Here is a 17226-nt window from a genome sequence, read left to right on the forward strand (position 1 = left end):
AAGGCACAGGTCTGTACGGACAGCAAAGCGCACACCACAAGCGGTGCAATTTCCCCATCGGACGCGGATAACCAGCTTCGGTTTTCGGTACGGTATCTTCAGCGAAGAACCGTGCTGTTTCCTTAGCTGTGAAAGAGTACAAGAGTTCAGTCGTCAGCGTTCCTCGGTGTAGAGTCTTCAGCGAAGACCTACACTGGTGTCGCTGATACTCGGCAAGGATTCAGCGAATCCTAAGCCGTGGGCCACAAGCGGCGAAGCGCTAAAAGGGGCGCACGGAAAAGACCAGATCAGACTCCTCCAAACTGGAGTAGAGCACCATTACTGTTGCTACGGCACAGCCGGCACAGTAACATACTGATAGCGCGGGGCACGCTACGGAACAGCGGCGACGCGGGAGCGGAGTTGGAAGAAGAATCTGGATCATTCGGATCATTTTTCCCGTGGAACGTGGAACGGACGGACGGTTAACAGGTAGAAAACCGTTATTAAATACGGGATTGGCTAGACGTTAAAATTGGTAATTTTCATTGGTCCGTACTGAGCTGAGCGTAGAAGTAGGCGGAGTTTTGCACGCGGCGCGCTTGTCTGGCCGTTGACCGTGACGTCAGGCTGATATAAAATTTAAATGGTTTAACGTGATTGGTCAGTTATCTGAGCCGTGATTGGCCGAAATTTGAACTAAATATTTTGAGCTAGCGGACCAATCAGAACGAAGTAAACAACCAGAATGGGGATTTTCCGTTGAACTCGAGTCGTAATGGGAAATTTGATTTGAGATGAGATAATCGAGCGGGAAGTGACCTTTTGAGTTGAGTTGAGTTGGAAAGTGACCTTTAAGACTAGAACGTGACCTTTGACTTTGAAAAGTGACCTTTACTAAAAAGTTGGAATTGTCGAAATTGACCTATTCAAGTGACCTTTATGATCTGAAAGCGACAAACGGTGACCTTTATCGAAGTGAAATTGAAGTGAATAGTAGTACAGCGATATCAGCAGCTGTAGGATTTCATTTGTAAACGTGTTTTGAACTGTAAGAACGGTTTCGAAGTTTTGTCTGAGGAGTGACCTTTAGAGCAAATCTCTCGAACTTTTTACCGAAAAAGTGACCTTTAAACGGAACTTAGCCGAAGTTCTTCAATCGAAAAGTGACCTTTAGCAAGGATTTAGAAAAAATTTCTAAGTACAAAGTGACCTTTAGGATATTTGAATAAAACCATACAATAACGTGTGTGTGAGAACAATTGGCAGGAGCGTCAAAGTTATCCGATCAACATGGACAAAGACAAAGAGGACCCGACATCTACCAGCAGTCAGGGAAGCAAAAGCTCCCGTAGCTCACAGCAAGGCGCACCAAACCCGTATAAAAAGGATTTGCACACGTACTCACGTCCAGTTGGACATGAGCGGAACACTCGAGCGCCTAAGGCATTCGAGAAGAAGGATTCGCGAGGCTCTGATAGCACTTATCAGAAGGCGCTCGAGGCGGTCGCCAACCAGGAAAGTTCCAGTGACGACCAGAAGCACACTCCCGCGTCTACGGCGGGAAGTGATCCGATGAACCAGACAAAGGTCACCGGGGAGGATAAGTCCACAGGAAGAATAGCGGAACTAGTTGGAGCATCACAGTCGGATGCTACCACTAGCGGAATGAATGAGCAGGATAAAAACGTGAACCTGACTCAAATGGAAGTTGATAAGACAAAGGTCGCCGAAGAGGAACTCGTTGAACTGGGTCTGGATGACCTTTCACTGAACGATAAGACCGCAGGCGATGACCTTTGGGGAACTCCAATGGTCTCTGACGAATCGAACGAGTCCTACTTCACGGATGATGAAGCGACGATGAACATGTCCTTCCAAACTGCGATGAAGGAAGCTGACCGCGCTGAAGGCATGACACGATTCAAGGACATGCCAGAGCACCTCATTGAACGGACACAAACTGGAAAGGTCATCAATGTACGACCGCCGTCACCGAACAGCCGCACGTCAACTTTGAGGAGAAGTGTCAGCGAATTGGAAAATGAACTGGAAGTTAACGAACGTCAGGCGGACAAGCGGAAACAGGAATACCGAGAAAGACTGACGACACTTGAGAACCGCCTGTTTGATCTGGAGCAGCAACAGGATGACCTTCAAAGTGCCGCAGACGGTTGGAAAGTGAAATATGAAAGACAAAAGGAACTGGCCGAAGAGTACCTGAAAATGGTTGATGACAGAGAAATGGAAGGTCATCTTGCAGTCAGTGACCTTAATGAGAGTTTGTCAGAAGAATCAGCTGAAAGGTCACGGCACTTGGCAGAATTGAAGGATGAATGTGGCTCATTGAAACTTAAGGTCACTGAAGCGGAAGCTAAGAGAGACGAATATGCGGCTAAACTCGTCGACGCTACGCAGCGACTGTTGACAAACACCAATGAAGTGTTTAAGCTCAGAAACGAATTGAAGCTACGAGACGAGAGTATCGGAACTCTTCAGAAAGAATCACAGGACCATCAGAGAAGAGCCGATGACGCCGTCAAAGTGGCTAAGGACCTGCGCGATCTAACAGCCACCGAACGCGCACGGTTGAGCAATGAAATCAGACAGGTCATGGAGGAGAATAAGGTGTTGAAAGAAAATATCGGAAAGGTCACCGAAGAGAATACCGAGCTGAAGGAAGCCGCTAAGACATCTGCCGAACAGGGCATGAGATGGGAACACGAAGCACACCTCTTGGACGTAAAGGTCACGGCACTTGAACTGAAAGATAAAGAGTGGCAACAGTCGGTTCATCAGAAGACACAAGAGATCATCAGACTCAACACGGAGCTGATCGATATGACCCAAACGGTAATGACAAGGGAAGATGAGGTCACCCAAACAAAGGACCAGCTGAAAGCGGCAGCCGATGAGTATTCGAAACTGGAGAGAGACGTGACCCAGTTGGCGGAACACATTGCAAAAGTGGAGAAAGATACTGAAAAGGTCATCCAGGACAAAACGCTTCAATTACATCAGCACATGTCGAAGGTCAACCAAGAGAACCAGAACTTGAAGAACGAGAAAGAACAATCCGACTTAAGGATTAAGCGTCTCGAAGATGAGAATAAAGCCCTTCAAATGTCCAACAAGCATAAAGATGAACAGCTCCTACAACATGGAGTTAGAGCAGCGACAGTGGAATCACCGCCGCCCAGTTACAGCAAGGCGCATGAAACGGGCACGGGCAAAAGCTTTCACTTTGACATGCCACTACGAACTGGCACTGGTAAAGGAAGCGTCAAAGCGGAAAGAGACGGTGAAAAGGGCAAAGATGACAAAGAGCCACCATCAGGAGGTTACCCACATTCGAGCAATGCCGATCCTTCCCAGTTTCCCCCGCATATGGAAACGAACATCTTCATAGATGAAAGGCAAAGAGACAGACCGTCTAGCCGACAAGAGCGCCCAAGGAAATCACGTTATGGAAAAGCGAGACGAAACCAAAACGATGATGAAAATAGCGAAGAAGACGATGACCAGAGAGCAGAAAACACAGCGGTGCAATTGACAAAAGCGCTCAACTCGATGGCTAGGAAAACACCACTCATGACCCTTGATGGCAGTCGTGACACTGTGAGTGGATGGACAGGACTGGTAAAAGAAACCCAAAGAACCTACCAGCTAACGGACGACCAAATTATGATCGAGATTGCTATTGCGGTGAAAGGTCCTGCCAAAACTTGGTTCGAAGGCGAAAAGGACATCGCAGCAGAAGACGGAATTGAACACTCAATAACTGAATGGATGGATAAATTCAAAGATGAATACGGCGACAGAGACGAAGAAGTCTTAGGCTTACGTGAGGCCTATGCAAGGAAATTTGAACTCGGGAAGGAATCGCTTGACCAGTACTACCAGGCGATGATGCGCTTCAAGGCAAAAAAGATCATCACCGAAAAGCAAGCAGTCGGCTTCCTAATTGAAGGATGTAGAGTGGACAACGAACTCTACAAGGCACTGCGTATACAGAAGTGCAAGACGCCAACGGACGTGAAGGACTTCTTCCGACATTGGGCAACGGGCGAAGAAAAGTACAAGGCGCCGAAAGGCCAACGTAATCAGGAATACGTGACCATCCGGCAAGGCCAAGTTGAAAATGTACCGCAACAGAGGATGGCGGCTGCACCAGTCCAACAGCCAGTAGAATGCCGTGTGGAGACTCCGGTCAGAGAGGTCACAGAAAAGGTGACCTTTATCGACAGTCAGACGGGTCAACCGATAACATACTCGATGGTGGCGGCGATACAGGCAGCAGCTCAAGTGAGGCCAGTAGCCCAGAATGTAGCTCCCCAGAATGTAGCCCCACCGGCACCACAGAATATGGCCCCTATGAACGTCGTGTTACCACAACAAGGAGGGGGTAACGGAAACTTCGGCGGAAATGGATACGGAAATGGAAACTGGAACGGAAGTCAAGGAAACTTTCAAAATCAAGGTCAAGGTCAAGGCAACTTCCAGCCAAACAGAGGAAATCAAAATAACTTTCAGCAGAATCAAGGGTCACGAACAGAGTTCAAGTTCCAGATGATAGACGGATGGGTGGCAAACAATGTGCAGATGTGCCAGTACTGTATGTATGGCAACCATCAGACCCAGGGATGCAAGTTCGCCAACACACTACCGGACCAGAACCCGAACCTGTTTGCCTTTAACGAGTGGCAACGACTGCGCGGGCTTGGCGGTTGGCGCCTAGCGGTGAATAACGGATATGACCTCATCACCCAATGGTACCAGCACAAAGCAAACTTCCGAAACCAACAAGGGAATGGAAACGGCAACTATGGAAATGGAAATGGCGGTGGCCAGAATGGCGGCTACGGCCGTGGTGGCTTCGGCCGCGGCGGCTTCAGAGGAAGGAACAGAGGCTATGGCCGAAATTAGAGAGGCGGCGGAAATGGAGGCGGAAACTACCAACAGGGTGGTGGCCAGCAAAACGGAGGTGGCCCGGTAAACGAGCAAGTGCAAGGAAATGTGCAAGGAAATGCGCAAGGAAATGTGCAAGGCGCACAACAAGGAGGGGCGCCGGTTCAGGGAAACGGGCAAGATCAGTAGGCACCGGTGAGCCTACTGATCGACCCGACCCTAAACCACCGGATAAAAGGGAAAGGTCACCACTGCAGAATGGTACTGCAGTGAATGTGACCACTGCAACGGCTATACGGATGCCGTCAGCGCAAAAGGAAACGGCTAGATGGATGCCGCCACAGCAAAGAGAAACGGCTATATGGATGCCGTCATCACAAAAAGGAAATGGAACGGTTATAAGGATACCGTCACAGAATCAAAGGTCACCGCAGAATGGCACTGCGAGTTGAAACGTTCAAGTGGACCAAAGGTCACCGCAGAATGGCGCTGCGAGTGGAAGAGCGCAACGGGACCAAAGGTCACCGCAGAATGGCACTGCGAGTGGAAGCGCGCAACGGGACCAAAGGTCACCGCAGAATGGTACTGCGAGTGGAAATTGTCGTGACGGTAGCGCGACACTGCAAAAAGTGCAGCAAAATGAAAGGTCACCGTACTGCAGCGAAGAAGTGCTAGCGCAACGACGCGCACAACGAAACGCGAAGATTAAACAGACGCTCCTGAACCAAAAGAAATCGCAGAACGATACTGCGCAAGAGGAAAATGAGCAACATGCGAAATTCCGAAGGTATTTGGCAGAAAATGACAAAACGAATGAGCCATGTTGCGACTGTCACGGGGAGATAAAGCCTAAGTTCTGGAATTGTTCCGAGGACGAGGAAGAGAAGCTAATAAGGCAAGAATGGATTAAGCAGAATATCACCGTTATTAGTAAAGATGAAAGGTCACCTTCTGTTGGAAAAGTTCAAGTGAAAGTCAAGGAACAAGTGCGAACGCTAAAGGTCACGGTAAAAATGCCGTGCTAAAAGGTCAAGAAACAGACTTGACACTGCGAACAGCGCAGCAAAAGAATAGCGAACTGGCACAACAAAACTCCGACGACTCACTTGTGGATGCAGTAACGCTGCAACGGAAGGAAATCTGGCGAAAAGTGGCATACAGACCCAATGAAAATCACGGGATGTGGATACCCGTAACCCCGAAAGCGAAGCAGAAAGCGGGAATGTCACAAGAGGATTATTGGGACATGCAGGAGTTGCGAACACAACATGAGAGGAAACGATTAGAAGAGTTAGTTTTCGGGAAACCAGCACAAAGGTCATTGAACCCAGTCCCAGCATTTGATCCAGCTGAATATAAGAAGGCATTCGCCGACGCGAACTATCCACGAAATGCACCGCCAAAGGACAAACCACTGAATTATGGAGAAAAAGTCCCCATACAAAAGTTGACGGGCGGCGGATTTGTCATGAAGCGCAACGAAAGGTCACAGGACTTAGCGCAAAACGAACAAAGAGGAAGGTCAAACGAGATGGCGCAAACGCAACAGAGTAGCGCAGTCGAAAGGTCACGGGACTTATCACAAGCACTGCAAAAGTATTCCACTGCAGAGGCACTGGAAATAAAGACGGCTAAAGTGTGGAAGAATAAAAAGAGTGAAAGGTTACGGGTATTGAAACGAATAGCCAAAAAGGAACAGATGTTTACAAGTGAAATTCGTAACAAGGCGCTCGAACGGTTGTAAGGTCACCGAACACAAAAAGAACCAGAGGTCATCGAAATATCCTCTGAGGGCAAAAGTGTGACTCCAATTGAATGTGAGGAAGATACCACAGCACAGGAAAAGGTTAAACCGCAAGCGAGTCAACGGACATTAACCTCAGACGAACGAGCCAGGAGTTGTCACCACGGCTACTTTGAGGACCCGCGCAGAATACAACCACAATGGGAATGTGCAGAATGTTGCGAAAACGCCTCCCAAGATGACCTTTTACAATGGCCGAAATGTAATGCCGCAATAGCAGACCTTAAAGGTCATGCCCAAAAGGAAGTAAAAAGTATCATGCGGACAAACGAAATGTGGAAGCCACACATTGAGCGGTATCACTGTAACAGATACCGGACTTGGTTGTCATGCGTGAAGAGCTTCATTATCGGGAGTGGAAGATGGCTAAATCATTGGTTACAACGTGTCGAGAAAGGAATCCAGGATCCTCTTGATCCGGTAGCAACCGAAAGGAGATTCGAAAGAGAGATAGAAGAGATAAACGAGGAAGGAGAAATGTGGGAAGAAGCGAGAGTTGACCTCTTCTGGGACTTCCGTGTGAACCACATGTATAAAGGTGAAGGGAGAACGATCATCTTCCCGGCAGGACTTGGTACCCCTGTCTACGAATCACTCGAAGTATATCACAACGCGTTAAAAGAGGGGAACGAAGAAGTATTCCAAAAATATTGGAATAAATTTGAAGAAGAGATCCCCAGATTCGACGTAAAAGAGATGCGAGAATTACAAGTGACCCGGAAAAGAATGTTACCGGGATTAATGCAAAAAAAAAGGTGACCTTTGCACCAAATCTAGATGGAGTGGACTACCCAGAACGAGGTGGTGATACGTGGTGCATGTATGAAATGATTCCGAGCGACGAATGGGTCACCGAAGAATTAATGGCAAATTGTGTCTTCATTGGTCCGAACCGACCTAAAGGTTATGAAACGGTCCAACAGGACGAAGCCGATAAAGGGACTGTAAAAGAAGCAGACAAAGAGGAACCAGTCAAAGAGATAGTTGAAGGAGGATCGAACGAAACGGAAGAAAGTTCAAAGTCGGTCTTTGACATCGCACAGATGTTAACGGATAGAGGTGAAATGTGGAAAAAGTTCAAAGAAGAAGTGGAAAGAATATCGAATGAACAGCAAAACCCAGTAACTGAGGCAAAAAACGGGGAAAAGTCACTCGATTACGGTGAGGAATGTCCGCCGGTCGAGTCGTCCGAAAATCCATTAACGAGCCTTGAAGGAATTGACGAACTGGAAAAGTCAAAATCAGAAGAAGAAAGGTCAAACTCCGACCAATCAGAAAGGTCACCAACGAGAATTCGAGTAGCAAGGAGTCACCCGAGAGTCGCCGCACGAAATGGCCGAAAAGCAAAGGTAGGGGACAAACCCCTGCTCAAAAATTAGAAAGCGAAAAAACTTAGTGATTCGCGGTAAACCAAAGTGACCTTTCATCAGAAGATGAAGGAGTTGATGAGCGCCCACTCGAAAAAGCTGACAAAGGTCAAGCTACTGCACAGGGATGTGAGAGCAGTAACTCGGACTCTGAGTGGACGAGTTCAAGTGACAACTCAACACTTTCGGAAGATTCAGGTGTAAGTGATCTTTCAGAACAAGAAGATTTAATGGACTTGGATGAAGATGACGAAGTAGATGAGGAAAAGGAAAAAGAGATTAAAGTCAGAAGATTGAAAGTGGAAAAGGCTAGAATGTCGAAAGATGTGATCAAAGTCTACAGTGACCAGAGAATCAAATTGAAACCGTCAAACTGCACACGGGTAAAGGTCAAGATGGGAAAATATGCACCGGCTCAAAACAAGTTGATGTTTACACCGGTTCCACAAGTGGAAGCTGAGGTGCAACCGTTGGCAGGAGTGACGGACCACAGGGGAAAATACTTCGAAATCGTCATCGCGAATCACAGTAGCAAATACTGAATCGTGAAGAAAAATCAGCTTCTCGGATACGTTGAACCGTATGAACATATGGAAAATGTAAAGGTCAACGCAGTGACAGTAAAAAACGTACTCGAAGACCCTGATGTGGACGATACAACGAAAGCCGAACTTACAAAGATAATTGAAAATTTGAAACTAGGACTTGACCTTACCCAAGAACAGAAGAACGACGTGTATAACGCTTTCTGGGAGTTCTGGAAGGTCTTACCCACATCAAAGAAGCAATATAGAGATGTGAAAGGGGTCACTCACTTAACTGATACGGGAGATGCGAAACCAGTTAAATGTAGCCCGGCCAGAACGAGTTGGACAGGCCGTGAGTTTATAACGAAGCATATTGAAGAGATGTTGGCACAAGATGTAACTGAGCCGTCAGATGCCGAGTGGAGTTTCCCAGTCGTATTGGCAATAAAGAAAAATGGCGACGGAACAATGGGAACCAGATTTTGTGTCAATTACATCATGTTTAACAAGCTGACGAGAAAGAATAACTACCCACTACCGAATCCGGATGAGTTGCTCGACGCGTGTGCAGGCAACAAATATTACGGAAAAATGGACTTACAAAGTGAATTTTGGCAGATCCCAATGGATCCAGCGTCAATTAATAAGACAACCTTTGTAACGCAAGACGGAATGTATCGGTTCAAAAGAATGCCATTTGGAGTTTGCAACGGACCAGCAACATTTCAGTTGTGCATGGACAAAGTACTTTCGAAAGCGAAAAGAAAGGGTTGCGTTTTTGGGTACATTGATGACGTGATCTTCGCCAGAAAAACTTGGGAAATTTTCATGCAGAATTTGAGAAAAGTCCTAATGAGTCTAGTTGAGGCGGGATTCACAATAAAGCCAACGAAATGCGAATTCGGAATGAGACAAATGGGATTCCTGGGTCACATACTCAGCGAAGACGGAATTCGCATGGATCCGGAAAAGGTCACCGCGGTCTCAGAATTCAAACGACCTCAAACAGAAAGGCAGTTAAGGTCATTCCTTGGACTGGCAGATTATTATCGCAAGTTCATAATGGGATATGCACAGAAGACCTGCCACTTGTATGAATTGCTGAGACAAGATAAGCACGTGAAAAAGGACTGGACAGCAGTACATGAGGAAGAGTTCAATAGCTTGAAAAAGTTGTTGTGTGAAGGTCCAGTATTGGCAAAGTTTGACCCTGCAAAACCGACGTCGAATGCGACGCGAGCCTAGAGGGAATTGGAGCCGTACTGTCACAAGATGGACATCCAATCGCATATGCGAGCCGTGTCCTGCATGGAGCTGAGAAAAATTACGGTGTGACGGAATGGGAATGCCTGGCAGTTGTGTTCGCTGTCAGGAAATTTAAACCCTATATCGATTACGCAGAATTCACCGTAAGGACGGACCATCAGGCGCTGACTAACCTGCTGAGGTCAGAGACCAATAAAGTTGTTGGAATGAACCCGCGTCTGACAAGATGGGCAATGCCACTACGAGGTCATCAGTTTAAAATTGAATACAAACCTGGAAAGTACTGTGACAACGCGGACGCGTTATCAAGAGCGCCAATTGAAAGTCCGACGTGTCAAGAAGAGGAATTTGATGAGATTCCAAACTTCGAGGATTTTAAGAAGGAATTCGACACGAAAGAACCAGCTATTGAAATTGGACAGCTGTTCCTACAGATGGTGGAACAACGAGAAAAACGATTAAAGGTCACTTCAGCTACGGCGAATGAGTCGGCTGAAAATGAAGCGAAAGTGAACCGAGTGAAAAGCTGGTTGCCCACCGTTAGTGACTTAAAGGTCACCGGACTTGACGTGGCATCTAAAATGCAGAATGAAAAGGTCACGGGATTCGATGTTGGACCAGAGAATAAAGATGACCTTTGGGAAAAGGATAAGGTGACACAAGCGTTGAATGAGTGCCCGATTAAGTTGCTGAGATTCCCAAAACAGATGAAAAAGAGCTACAAACCGTTACCACGCTGCAAGGTCATCAAAGATTGGAATGAACTCAGCACAGCGACAGTCCGCATCGTCAACCTGCAAGGTGACCAAGAAGAGGTAGATGACTCAAACTTGCAACTGCGGAATAAGCAGCTTAAAGACCCCCATCTGGCAATGATAATAGACGAATTGGAACATCTACCAGACGCGGAAACAAGATCGAAATTTGAAGTGCATTACCAGTTGTGGAATGGTATATTATACCGAGTAAAGGACAAAAACGTGAGACTTGAAAGGTCATACGTGGCACCGCTGTCAATGCGAAGAGCGATAATCCACGCATTGCACGACGAGAAAGCAGCAGGACATTTGGGATTTTAGAAGACATTGACAGCGATTCGACTCCGATATTACTGGGACAGGATGAGTACAGATGTGAAGAATTACATACTCGCCTGCCAAGGATGTCAGTTTTGTAAAACACCGAGGAAGTGCCCGCCGGAAAAACTGCAAGAGATAAAAGTCGGACATCCGTTCTTCCGAGTATATGCTGACTTGAAAGGACCTTTGTTACCGACCAAGAAACGAGGATATAAATACATAGCGGTGTTTATTGATCAACTGACGAAATACGTGATTGCGGTACCAATGAAGACGGCAACGGCTAAAGAATTCGCGAAAGTGTTTGTAAAGCACGTAATATTGGTACACGGAGCACCGCACATCCCACATACGGATCGCGGACGACACTTTACAGCTGAAGTATTGGCAAAGGTCACCAATGTGTTCAAGATTAAACACACATTCGGAACGGCATATCACCCAGAAGGTCAAGGCCAAGTTGAAAGGCAGATGCAGACAATTGAAACTGGCTTGGCACAATATCTGAAGGCGGGAAATGAACGAAAATTTAACAAGTATCTCCCATACGGTATTTCGGCAATGAACAGAGTCGTGCACGCCACAACGGGATATTCCGCATACTATATGCTACACGGCAGAGAAATGACAATGCCGGAAGATGTGGTTACGAAAACGAATATACCCGATGATTATGGAACTCCAGACGAATGGGTGGAGACCATGAAAAAGAACTTGACCTTTGCCGAAGAAGTGGCGAGATGTAACATCAAAGATGCTTATGAGAAAAATGCGAAAATTTACAATAAGAAGAAATCGGAACCGAACTTCAAAGTGGGAGATTTTGTATTGATACGATTACCAAAGGATACGAAACAAGGGAAGAAAGAAAACCAATCGGACTTTAAATCGAAATACGATAAGGTGTGGAAGATTCTCAGTTTCCCGCGACCAAACGAAGCCGAGGTTATTGAGCAGAACCCGAAGAAGGAAGCAGACTTGAAGGTGGTTTCGATCGACCGGTTGAAACCCTGGCACCCTCCATTACCAGATGAGGAAAAGGTAACAGAGCGTACTCAAAAAGATTCGGAAAAATCATTTTCGAACCACCTCTGCTACCCGAAACGGGGAAAGCTAACGAAAAGAAGACGAATCAGAGCGGAGTCCGAAAAATGACTCAGTCACACAACAGAAGCCATTTTTCGAACCACCTCTGCTACCCAAAATGGGAGAAGGCCAAACGAATGGGTTAAACGGAGATAAACCGAGAAAGAATAAAGGAAGAAAGCGGAAAGAAGATAAGGATTTCGAAACAGCAGTTACAATCAAGTTGAATGCAGAAGCTGGAAATTTGGCAGAAAGGTCACCAGCTATCGGAGAAGAAATCGAAGTAGCAGAACGCGCTTCGCAAAAGGACTTTGAACCGAATCAAAAACCTTTTCTCGAACTACGCACTGCTACCGACAATGAAAATGACCTCATAGAAAGGCGAAAAGAGGAAATAGAGGCGGTCAGATCAAAAGCTGAGCAATTGGGCCGCGATATAGCGAAAGCAATCAATGAGCGAAAGGTCAAGCAGAAGAAGAAGAAACCAACTCCTACGGAACTGCTAACCCAAAAAGGCTAACCTGAGGACGCAGCCGAGCAAGACCTTCTTGATCGGATAACTAAAGGACGCGAAAACAAATAACTCAGATAAATATGATTAAGGGGATTTATGGCAATAAGAATAGGAGATGAGAAGGTGTAAAAGAAAGGTCATCACCGCGCAAAAGTTAATCAAAATTGTTTCATTGTTACAGAAGGTAAGCTCAGTTAATGGACAGATTGGAACGACAGAATTCAGATAATTCCGATTCGGAAAGTATTGGAAACCCACTAAAGACATCGACACCAATAAGAATGGAAGGGGAATACGGTTACGACACCTCATACGGTGAAGGATCGACGTCGTCAGTGGGAACGGCTCAGAATGAACCCGGAACAGTTCAAGGAGGTTACTACGGCGGCCAGGGGTATTACGTGTATCACGATCCAGGACAGCAGACGAATTACCAGGACACGGTTAACTGGGTGCACCACGGCTCACCAGCCGGAACCCAGTATTCGGGACAAGCAACGGGCGCCCCCTATCAACCGTATCCGGGATCGTATACCCCACCGGCGGGACCATCGCAGGTGATAATGGGACCGGCAAGAATGTTGATGCCGCCACCACAACAGACTACACCGAGTCGATTAACGGGACACGGAGGATTCAGCGGAATGCTAGCGACTCCAGTACAGTCACAAAGGTCATCTCCGATATTACCGCCTTTCCCGGAGAAGGGAGGCTTGTCATTGTCGGACATAGGAACGCCTCGCATGAGAACACCGCAGCAACTGGGAGCGCAGCGCCCTCATCGTAATTCGCCACACAGAGGAGGAAGGCGACCGAGAGGCATTTTACCATCACTGGGTCCCAACCTGGATCAGACTGGACCAGATGGACTACGACTTACGCCCTCAGGCAAACCCTCAGTACACGAATACGCACCGAAGCTTCCCTTGGATTTGAGAGACGATGACCCGAACCTGAATTTAATTGTGGATACAAAGGATAAACTTACAAAAACCGACTTAGAAGCCATTCGCGACTTCAATAGGAAATGCCGTAACCTTTACAAAATCCACATGAGAGTTGAAGATGAACACGCATGGTATGGAAAGTTAATCAGTCTGGAAGCTGTCATCAAACCATGTCACATTGCCATGAAAGATAAAACCAAACAGGTTGAAGCAAAGCGTAAAGAATACGCAATACAAGTTGCATCGATGTGGCAATATCATCCGACGATAAAAGGTAGAGTCTAGACAGTGGCCGGTGACTGTTGAAATGATCCTTAGATATCTCAAAGTGTTCCCGGAAACAAGACAGATGCCGACTACCAGCGTCGCGGGACTATCTGAACCCATAGCTGAAAAAGACGCCCCGGTCGATGAAATGACGGACGAGGACCTTTTGGCAACGAAGAGGAAGATCGATGCCGAATTAACTGAACGAGCAGAAAGGTCACGGGCCAGCTCGACCGCAGGATCAGTACGTGGACGTACTAGTTCGGTTACAGAACCGTCCTGCGGGACCACAAAGAGTGGAAAAAGAGTAAGGTCACCGACGATAAGCTCAAAAGAAACTGGCAAAAAGGAGCAACGTACTAAAAAGGTCACGACGACTAAAGCACCGCCGGCTAAGCCACAAGGCCCAGTCCCAGTGGGTAGACAGAGTGTGCCACCCACGCCGGCTGGAACAGAAGGTCAGATTCGATTCCCGAAGTGTAGAAGTTTTACGGCCAAATACACTGGGACAGACCATAAAGAACGAAAGGTCACGGCGCGTATAGTCGATAAGAAAACGAATAAAGAGATCGACTCGTATAATCCGTTCGCGGATAGGTCAGTTAAGGATGCCATTGGGGAAGAGTCAAAAACGGTAGTCAACGAGGCGTTACAGTTTGTTCCCCCAGAAGAACGTCATAATCCAAGAGTTCTCATTCAGATGATGAAGCACTTGGTATCTAAAGTTGCGACCGAAGAAGATGCATGGATCCGTATCAAAGTGGGCACAAATGACGACCACTTGGCATATACATACACCGTGGACGGCAAATTGTTGACCAAAGAGAGGACCCGCTCAAAGCCGTCGGCAGATCCAGACCCAAAGAAACGGTCGTTAGATGATTATGAGTCGATCCTGAGATATACAGATGCGACAAGTAGAAAGGTCACCCTCAGACTTTTCGCTGGTAACGGAGAAGTTGTGGAAACCATAACTGCAGTGATAGTTGACCCAATAACAGGAGACCCGATTCCATATGCTCCTTGGGGTGTATCAGAAGAGAGTGCCCAAAATGCGAATCAGGCAGCCATTGAGCAGTTATGGAACCTGATACCTGAAAGTGACCGGGAAGATCCGGTAGTCCAAACGAGCACATTGATCAGCATGATGAGGCATCGAGCGGAGATCGACGAGGCGCATTTCCGACTCACAAGACGAATGGAAAACGGATCGTACAAAACGGTGTTCTACGACGTTAAAAAAAACCCCGTATGGGAGGTCGTCTCACCGGGACAGACGAAAGAAACACCACACTTGGAAATTCAGGATGAACAGCCCCCGGCACAAGAAGGCGGAGCCGGAGAAATGGAAGAGGCCCCAGTCGCAGAAGTTGAAGAAACTGGGGGCACCAGACGATCATCGAAGCAGGATGAGTCGGAAGATGAAGAAGACGACGAGGATTCGCCAGACGAATCAGCCGAGGAAGATCAAGAAATGGTTGCTAGGCGTAAAAAGCCCTCAAAAGAAGTCAAACCGAGAAAAGCGCCTAAATTGGAAGAAGCCATGAACCGTGAGAATCCTAAGAAAGGCGATTTCCTAAAGAAACGAAGGGAAGCAGAAGAGAAAAAGAAAAAGAGTGGTGATGAAAGCGAGGACACAGCAACCAAGAAAAAGAAGACGGAGAACACGAAGAAGGAAAAACCGCCGTCTCACGATGTCGAAATACTGGACGAATCAGTCGGCGAAGTTGAGGAAAGGTCATCGACACCTACGACTTCAAAGAAAGTTATCCAATCGGCTACATCAAAATCAAAGGTCACTGAGCCTGAGTCGCCAAAAACCAAAGGAAAGGTCATAGCAGTGAAACAAGCTGTCCCCATTGTCATTTCTGCATCCACGCCAAAAGAGCGCAAGGACAAACAAATTCGTGAGAAAGCGAAACGGGAGACGTCGCGTGAATCGGAGGCATCGGAAGTAAGTCTACCGAGCACTTCGACAGTCAGTACGAGGTCATATACGGATCCAAAGACAACCCGGTCAAGGACCACAGAACCAAGAAGCCTAGCGGAGGTTTTGGATAAAGGGAAAAAAGCAAAGAGCGAACCCGTAAAGTCCAAAAAGAAAGGGAAGGAGGCCATGAAAATCGACGCACTGGCGATGGCCACTTATACCGAACCAGACGGTGACAGTGAACTCGATTTCTCGGGGGACGAAATGGAATTCGATGACCCGGACAATGATAATATGACCACGGTCGACGAAATCGTCGATGCGTTCGATGGAGCCGAAAAAGAATTTGCGCGGATAAGAACAGCGCCAGTGACAAGAAAATTTAGAGCGGGTCTCAAGAAATACCTAAAAGAGAAACGCCGCAGCTTCACCAAACAGAAATTCGATGTGGTATTGGAGTATGCGCGGAATGCGGGAAAACTCATTCAGAAACACCCGAACTTTGCATACAAGGCCAAGCTGTTCAGACCGACAAGTTCAGACAAGGCGTTGACGACTCCGAACGAAGATATCCCAATGCGAGTGGAAAGGGCAATCTCGGGAATGACAAGCCCGTTGGGATCAACGAGTCACCGGATTAGCCAGTATATCAATGCAGTTTGAAACGATGGGAGAGGAATGATAAAGGAAATCGATACGGCCACTGAGCGTGTTTTGCCACGGATGATTAGGCAGAACGTCCTTTCGACAACGAATGCGAACAAAGGACAGCCTATCAGATATACAAGAGTGGGTCTGATACCACCGGAAAGACAGATCCACTGTCATATGTCTGACAGTCAAGATACGGAAAAGGTCACAGTCCCACTGAGTGGAGATCCATCAACTCCGATATTGAATCAGATCGCACAGAAAATGGCTGAAGAAGAAGCAGCTCGGCTTAAATCGCAGGCCCCGAAAGTGCCGAGCACCAGGGGGCCGATGGATGACGAAGCGGAGGAAAGCGATGACGATACTACGACACCGGCGCTCCCCGAGTCTGTGACAGAAAAAAACGACCAGTCAAGATCAAGAGACATCTGGAACTGTCGCAGAAGTTCAACCGAAAGGTCACGAGACTTCAGACAAACGGGAGAAAGAAAAGGTCATGCTCCCGATGGACAAGGCAGCGGCAGAAGCAGAAGTGGTCTCCGCGCGACAAGTGTTTCAGAAATCATTGTTCACACCATTAAAGGAAGTCTTTGAGAAGGAGCGGTCGAAGTCGGCTGGCGATGTGGGAGGTCAAGAGACTTTGCCGCAAGAAGAAAAGAAGACAGCAGAACCAAAATCGGCGGGGTCATCATCAGGATCATTGGCAAAGCTGAGGATTGACAAAACAGCGACAGCTGATCCAACGGACTCGGCATCCTCCCAGAAGAGTAGCGGTACGCCAGTAAAGGAGGCTACGGATTATACGTTAGGACCAGCATTGGACGTGAATAATCGTACATGGAACGAAGTCCAGGCCGCGCTCCAAATCATTCGAGAAAAAGAAATGCTTGGTACGGATCTG

The 17226-nt window shown here is 47.3% G+C and overlaps 3 protein-coding genes across 3 annotated transcripts; all 3 read left to right on the top strand.

The window, feature by feature from the left end:
• The first annotated feature begins 1791 nt into the window (after positions 1-1791).
• LOC129593109 (protein bicaudal D homolog 1-like) lies at positions 1792-9714 on the top strand. The gene is made up of 4 exons (XM_055489297.1): positions 1792-4284; positions 6455-6517; positions 8340-8393; positions 9574-9714. The coding sequence occupies exons 1-4, from the start codon at positions 1792-1794 to the stop codon at positions 9604-9606; spliced, it is 2643 nt and encodes an 880-aa protein (XP_055345272.1). The 3' UTR covers positions 9607-9714.
• On the top strand, positions 7839-13762 carry LOC129593110 (uncharacterized). Its single transcript, XM_055489298.1, has 2 exons — positions 7839-8040; positions 12712-13762. The coding sequence occupies exon 2, from the start codon at positions 12728-12730 to the stop codon at positions 13760-13762; it is 1035 nt and encodes a 344-aa protein (XP_055345273.1). The 5' UTR covers positions 7839-8040; positions 12712-12727.
• Positions 13763-14891: 1129 nt separating this feature from the next.
• LOC129593112 (uncharacterized protein DDB_G0286299-like) lies at positions 14892-16337 on the top strand. Its single transcript, XM_055489299.1, has one exon. It carries the CDS (start codon positions 14892-14894, stop codon positions 16335-16337), a length of 1446 nt encoding a protein of 481 aa, XP_055345274.1.
• Positions 16338-17226: the final 889 nt, after the last annotated feature.

This window comes from Paramacrobiotus metropolitanus, unplaced genomic scaffold (genome assembly GCF_019649055.1).
Source record: "Paramacrobiotus metropolitanus isolate TYO unplaced genomic scaffold, Prichtersi_v1.0 Parri_scaffold0000059, whole genome shotgun sequence".
Classification (NCBI taxonomy): Eukaryota; Metazoa; Tardigrada; class Eutardigrada; order Parachela; family Macrobiotidae; genus Paramacrobiotus; species Paramacrobiotus metropolitanus.

Excerpts from the sequence above, each read along its gene's own strand:
- LOC129593109 (XM_055489297.1), top strand. The coding sequence starts at position 1,792 with ATGGTCTCTGACGAATCGAACGAGTCCTACTTCACGGATGATGAAGCG. Across the intron at positions 4,285-6,454 it reads CGATACAGGCAGCAGCTCAA|TCACGGGACTTATCACAAGC; the intron begins GTGAGGCCAGTA and ends GCAGTCGAAAGG. Across the intron at positions 8,394-9,573 it reads TGTCGAAAGATGTGATCAAA|AATTCAAACGACCTCAAACA; the intron begins GTCTACAGTGAC and ends CCGCGGTCTCAG.
- LOC129593110 (XM_055489298.1), top strand. The coding sequence starts at position 12,728 with ATGGACAGATTGGAACGACAGAATTCAGATAATTCCGATTCGGAAAGT.
- LOC129593112 (XM_055489299.1), top strand. The coding sequence starts at position 14,892 with ATGAGGCATCGAGCGGAGATCGACGAGGCGCATTTCCGACTCACAAGA.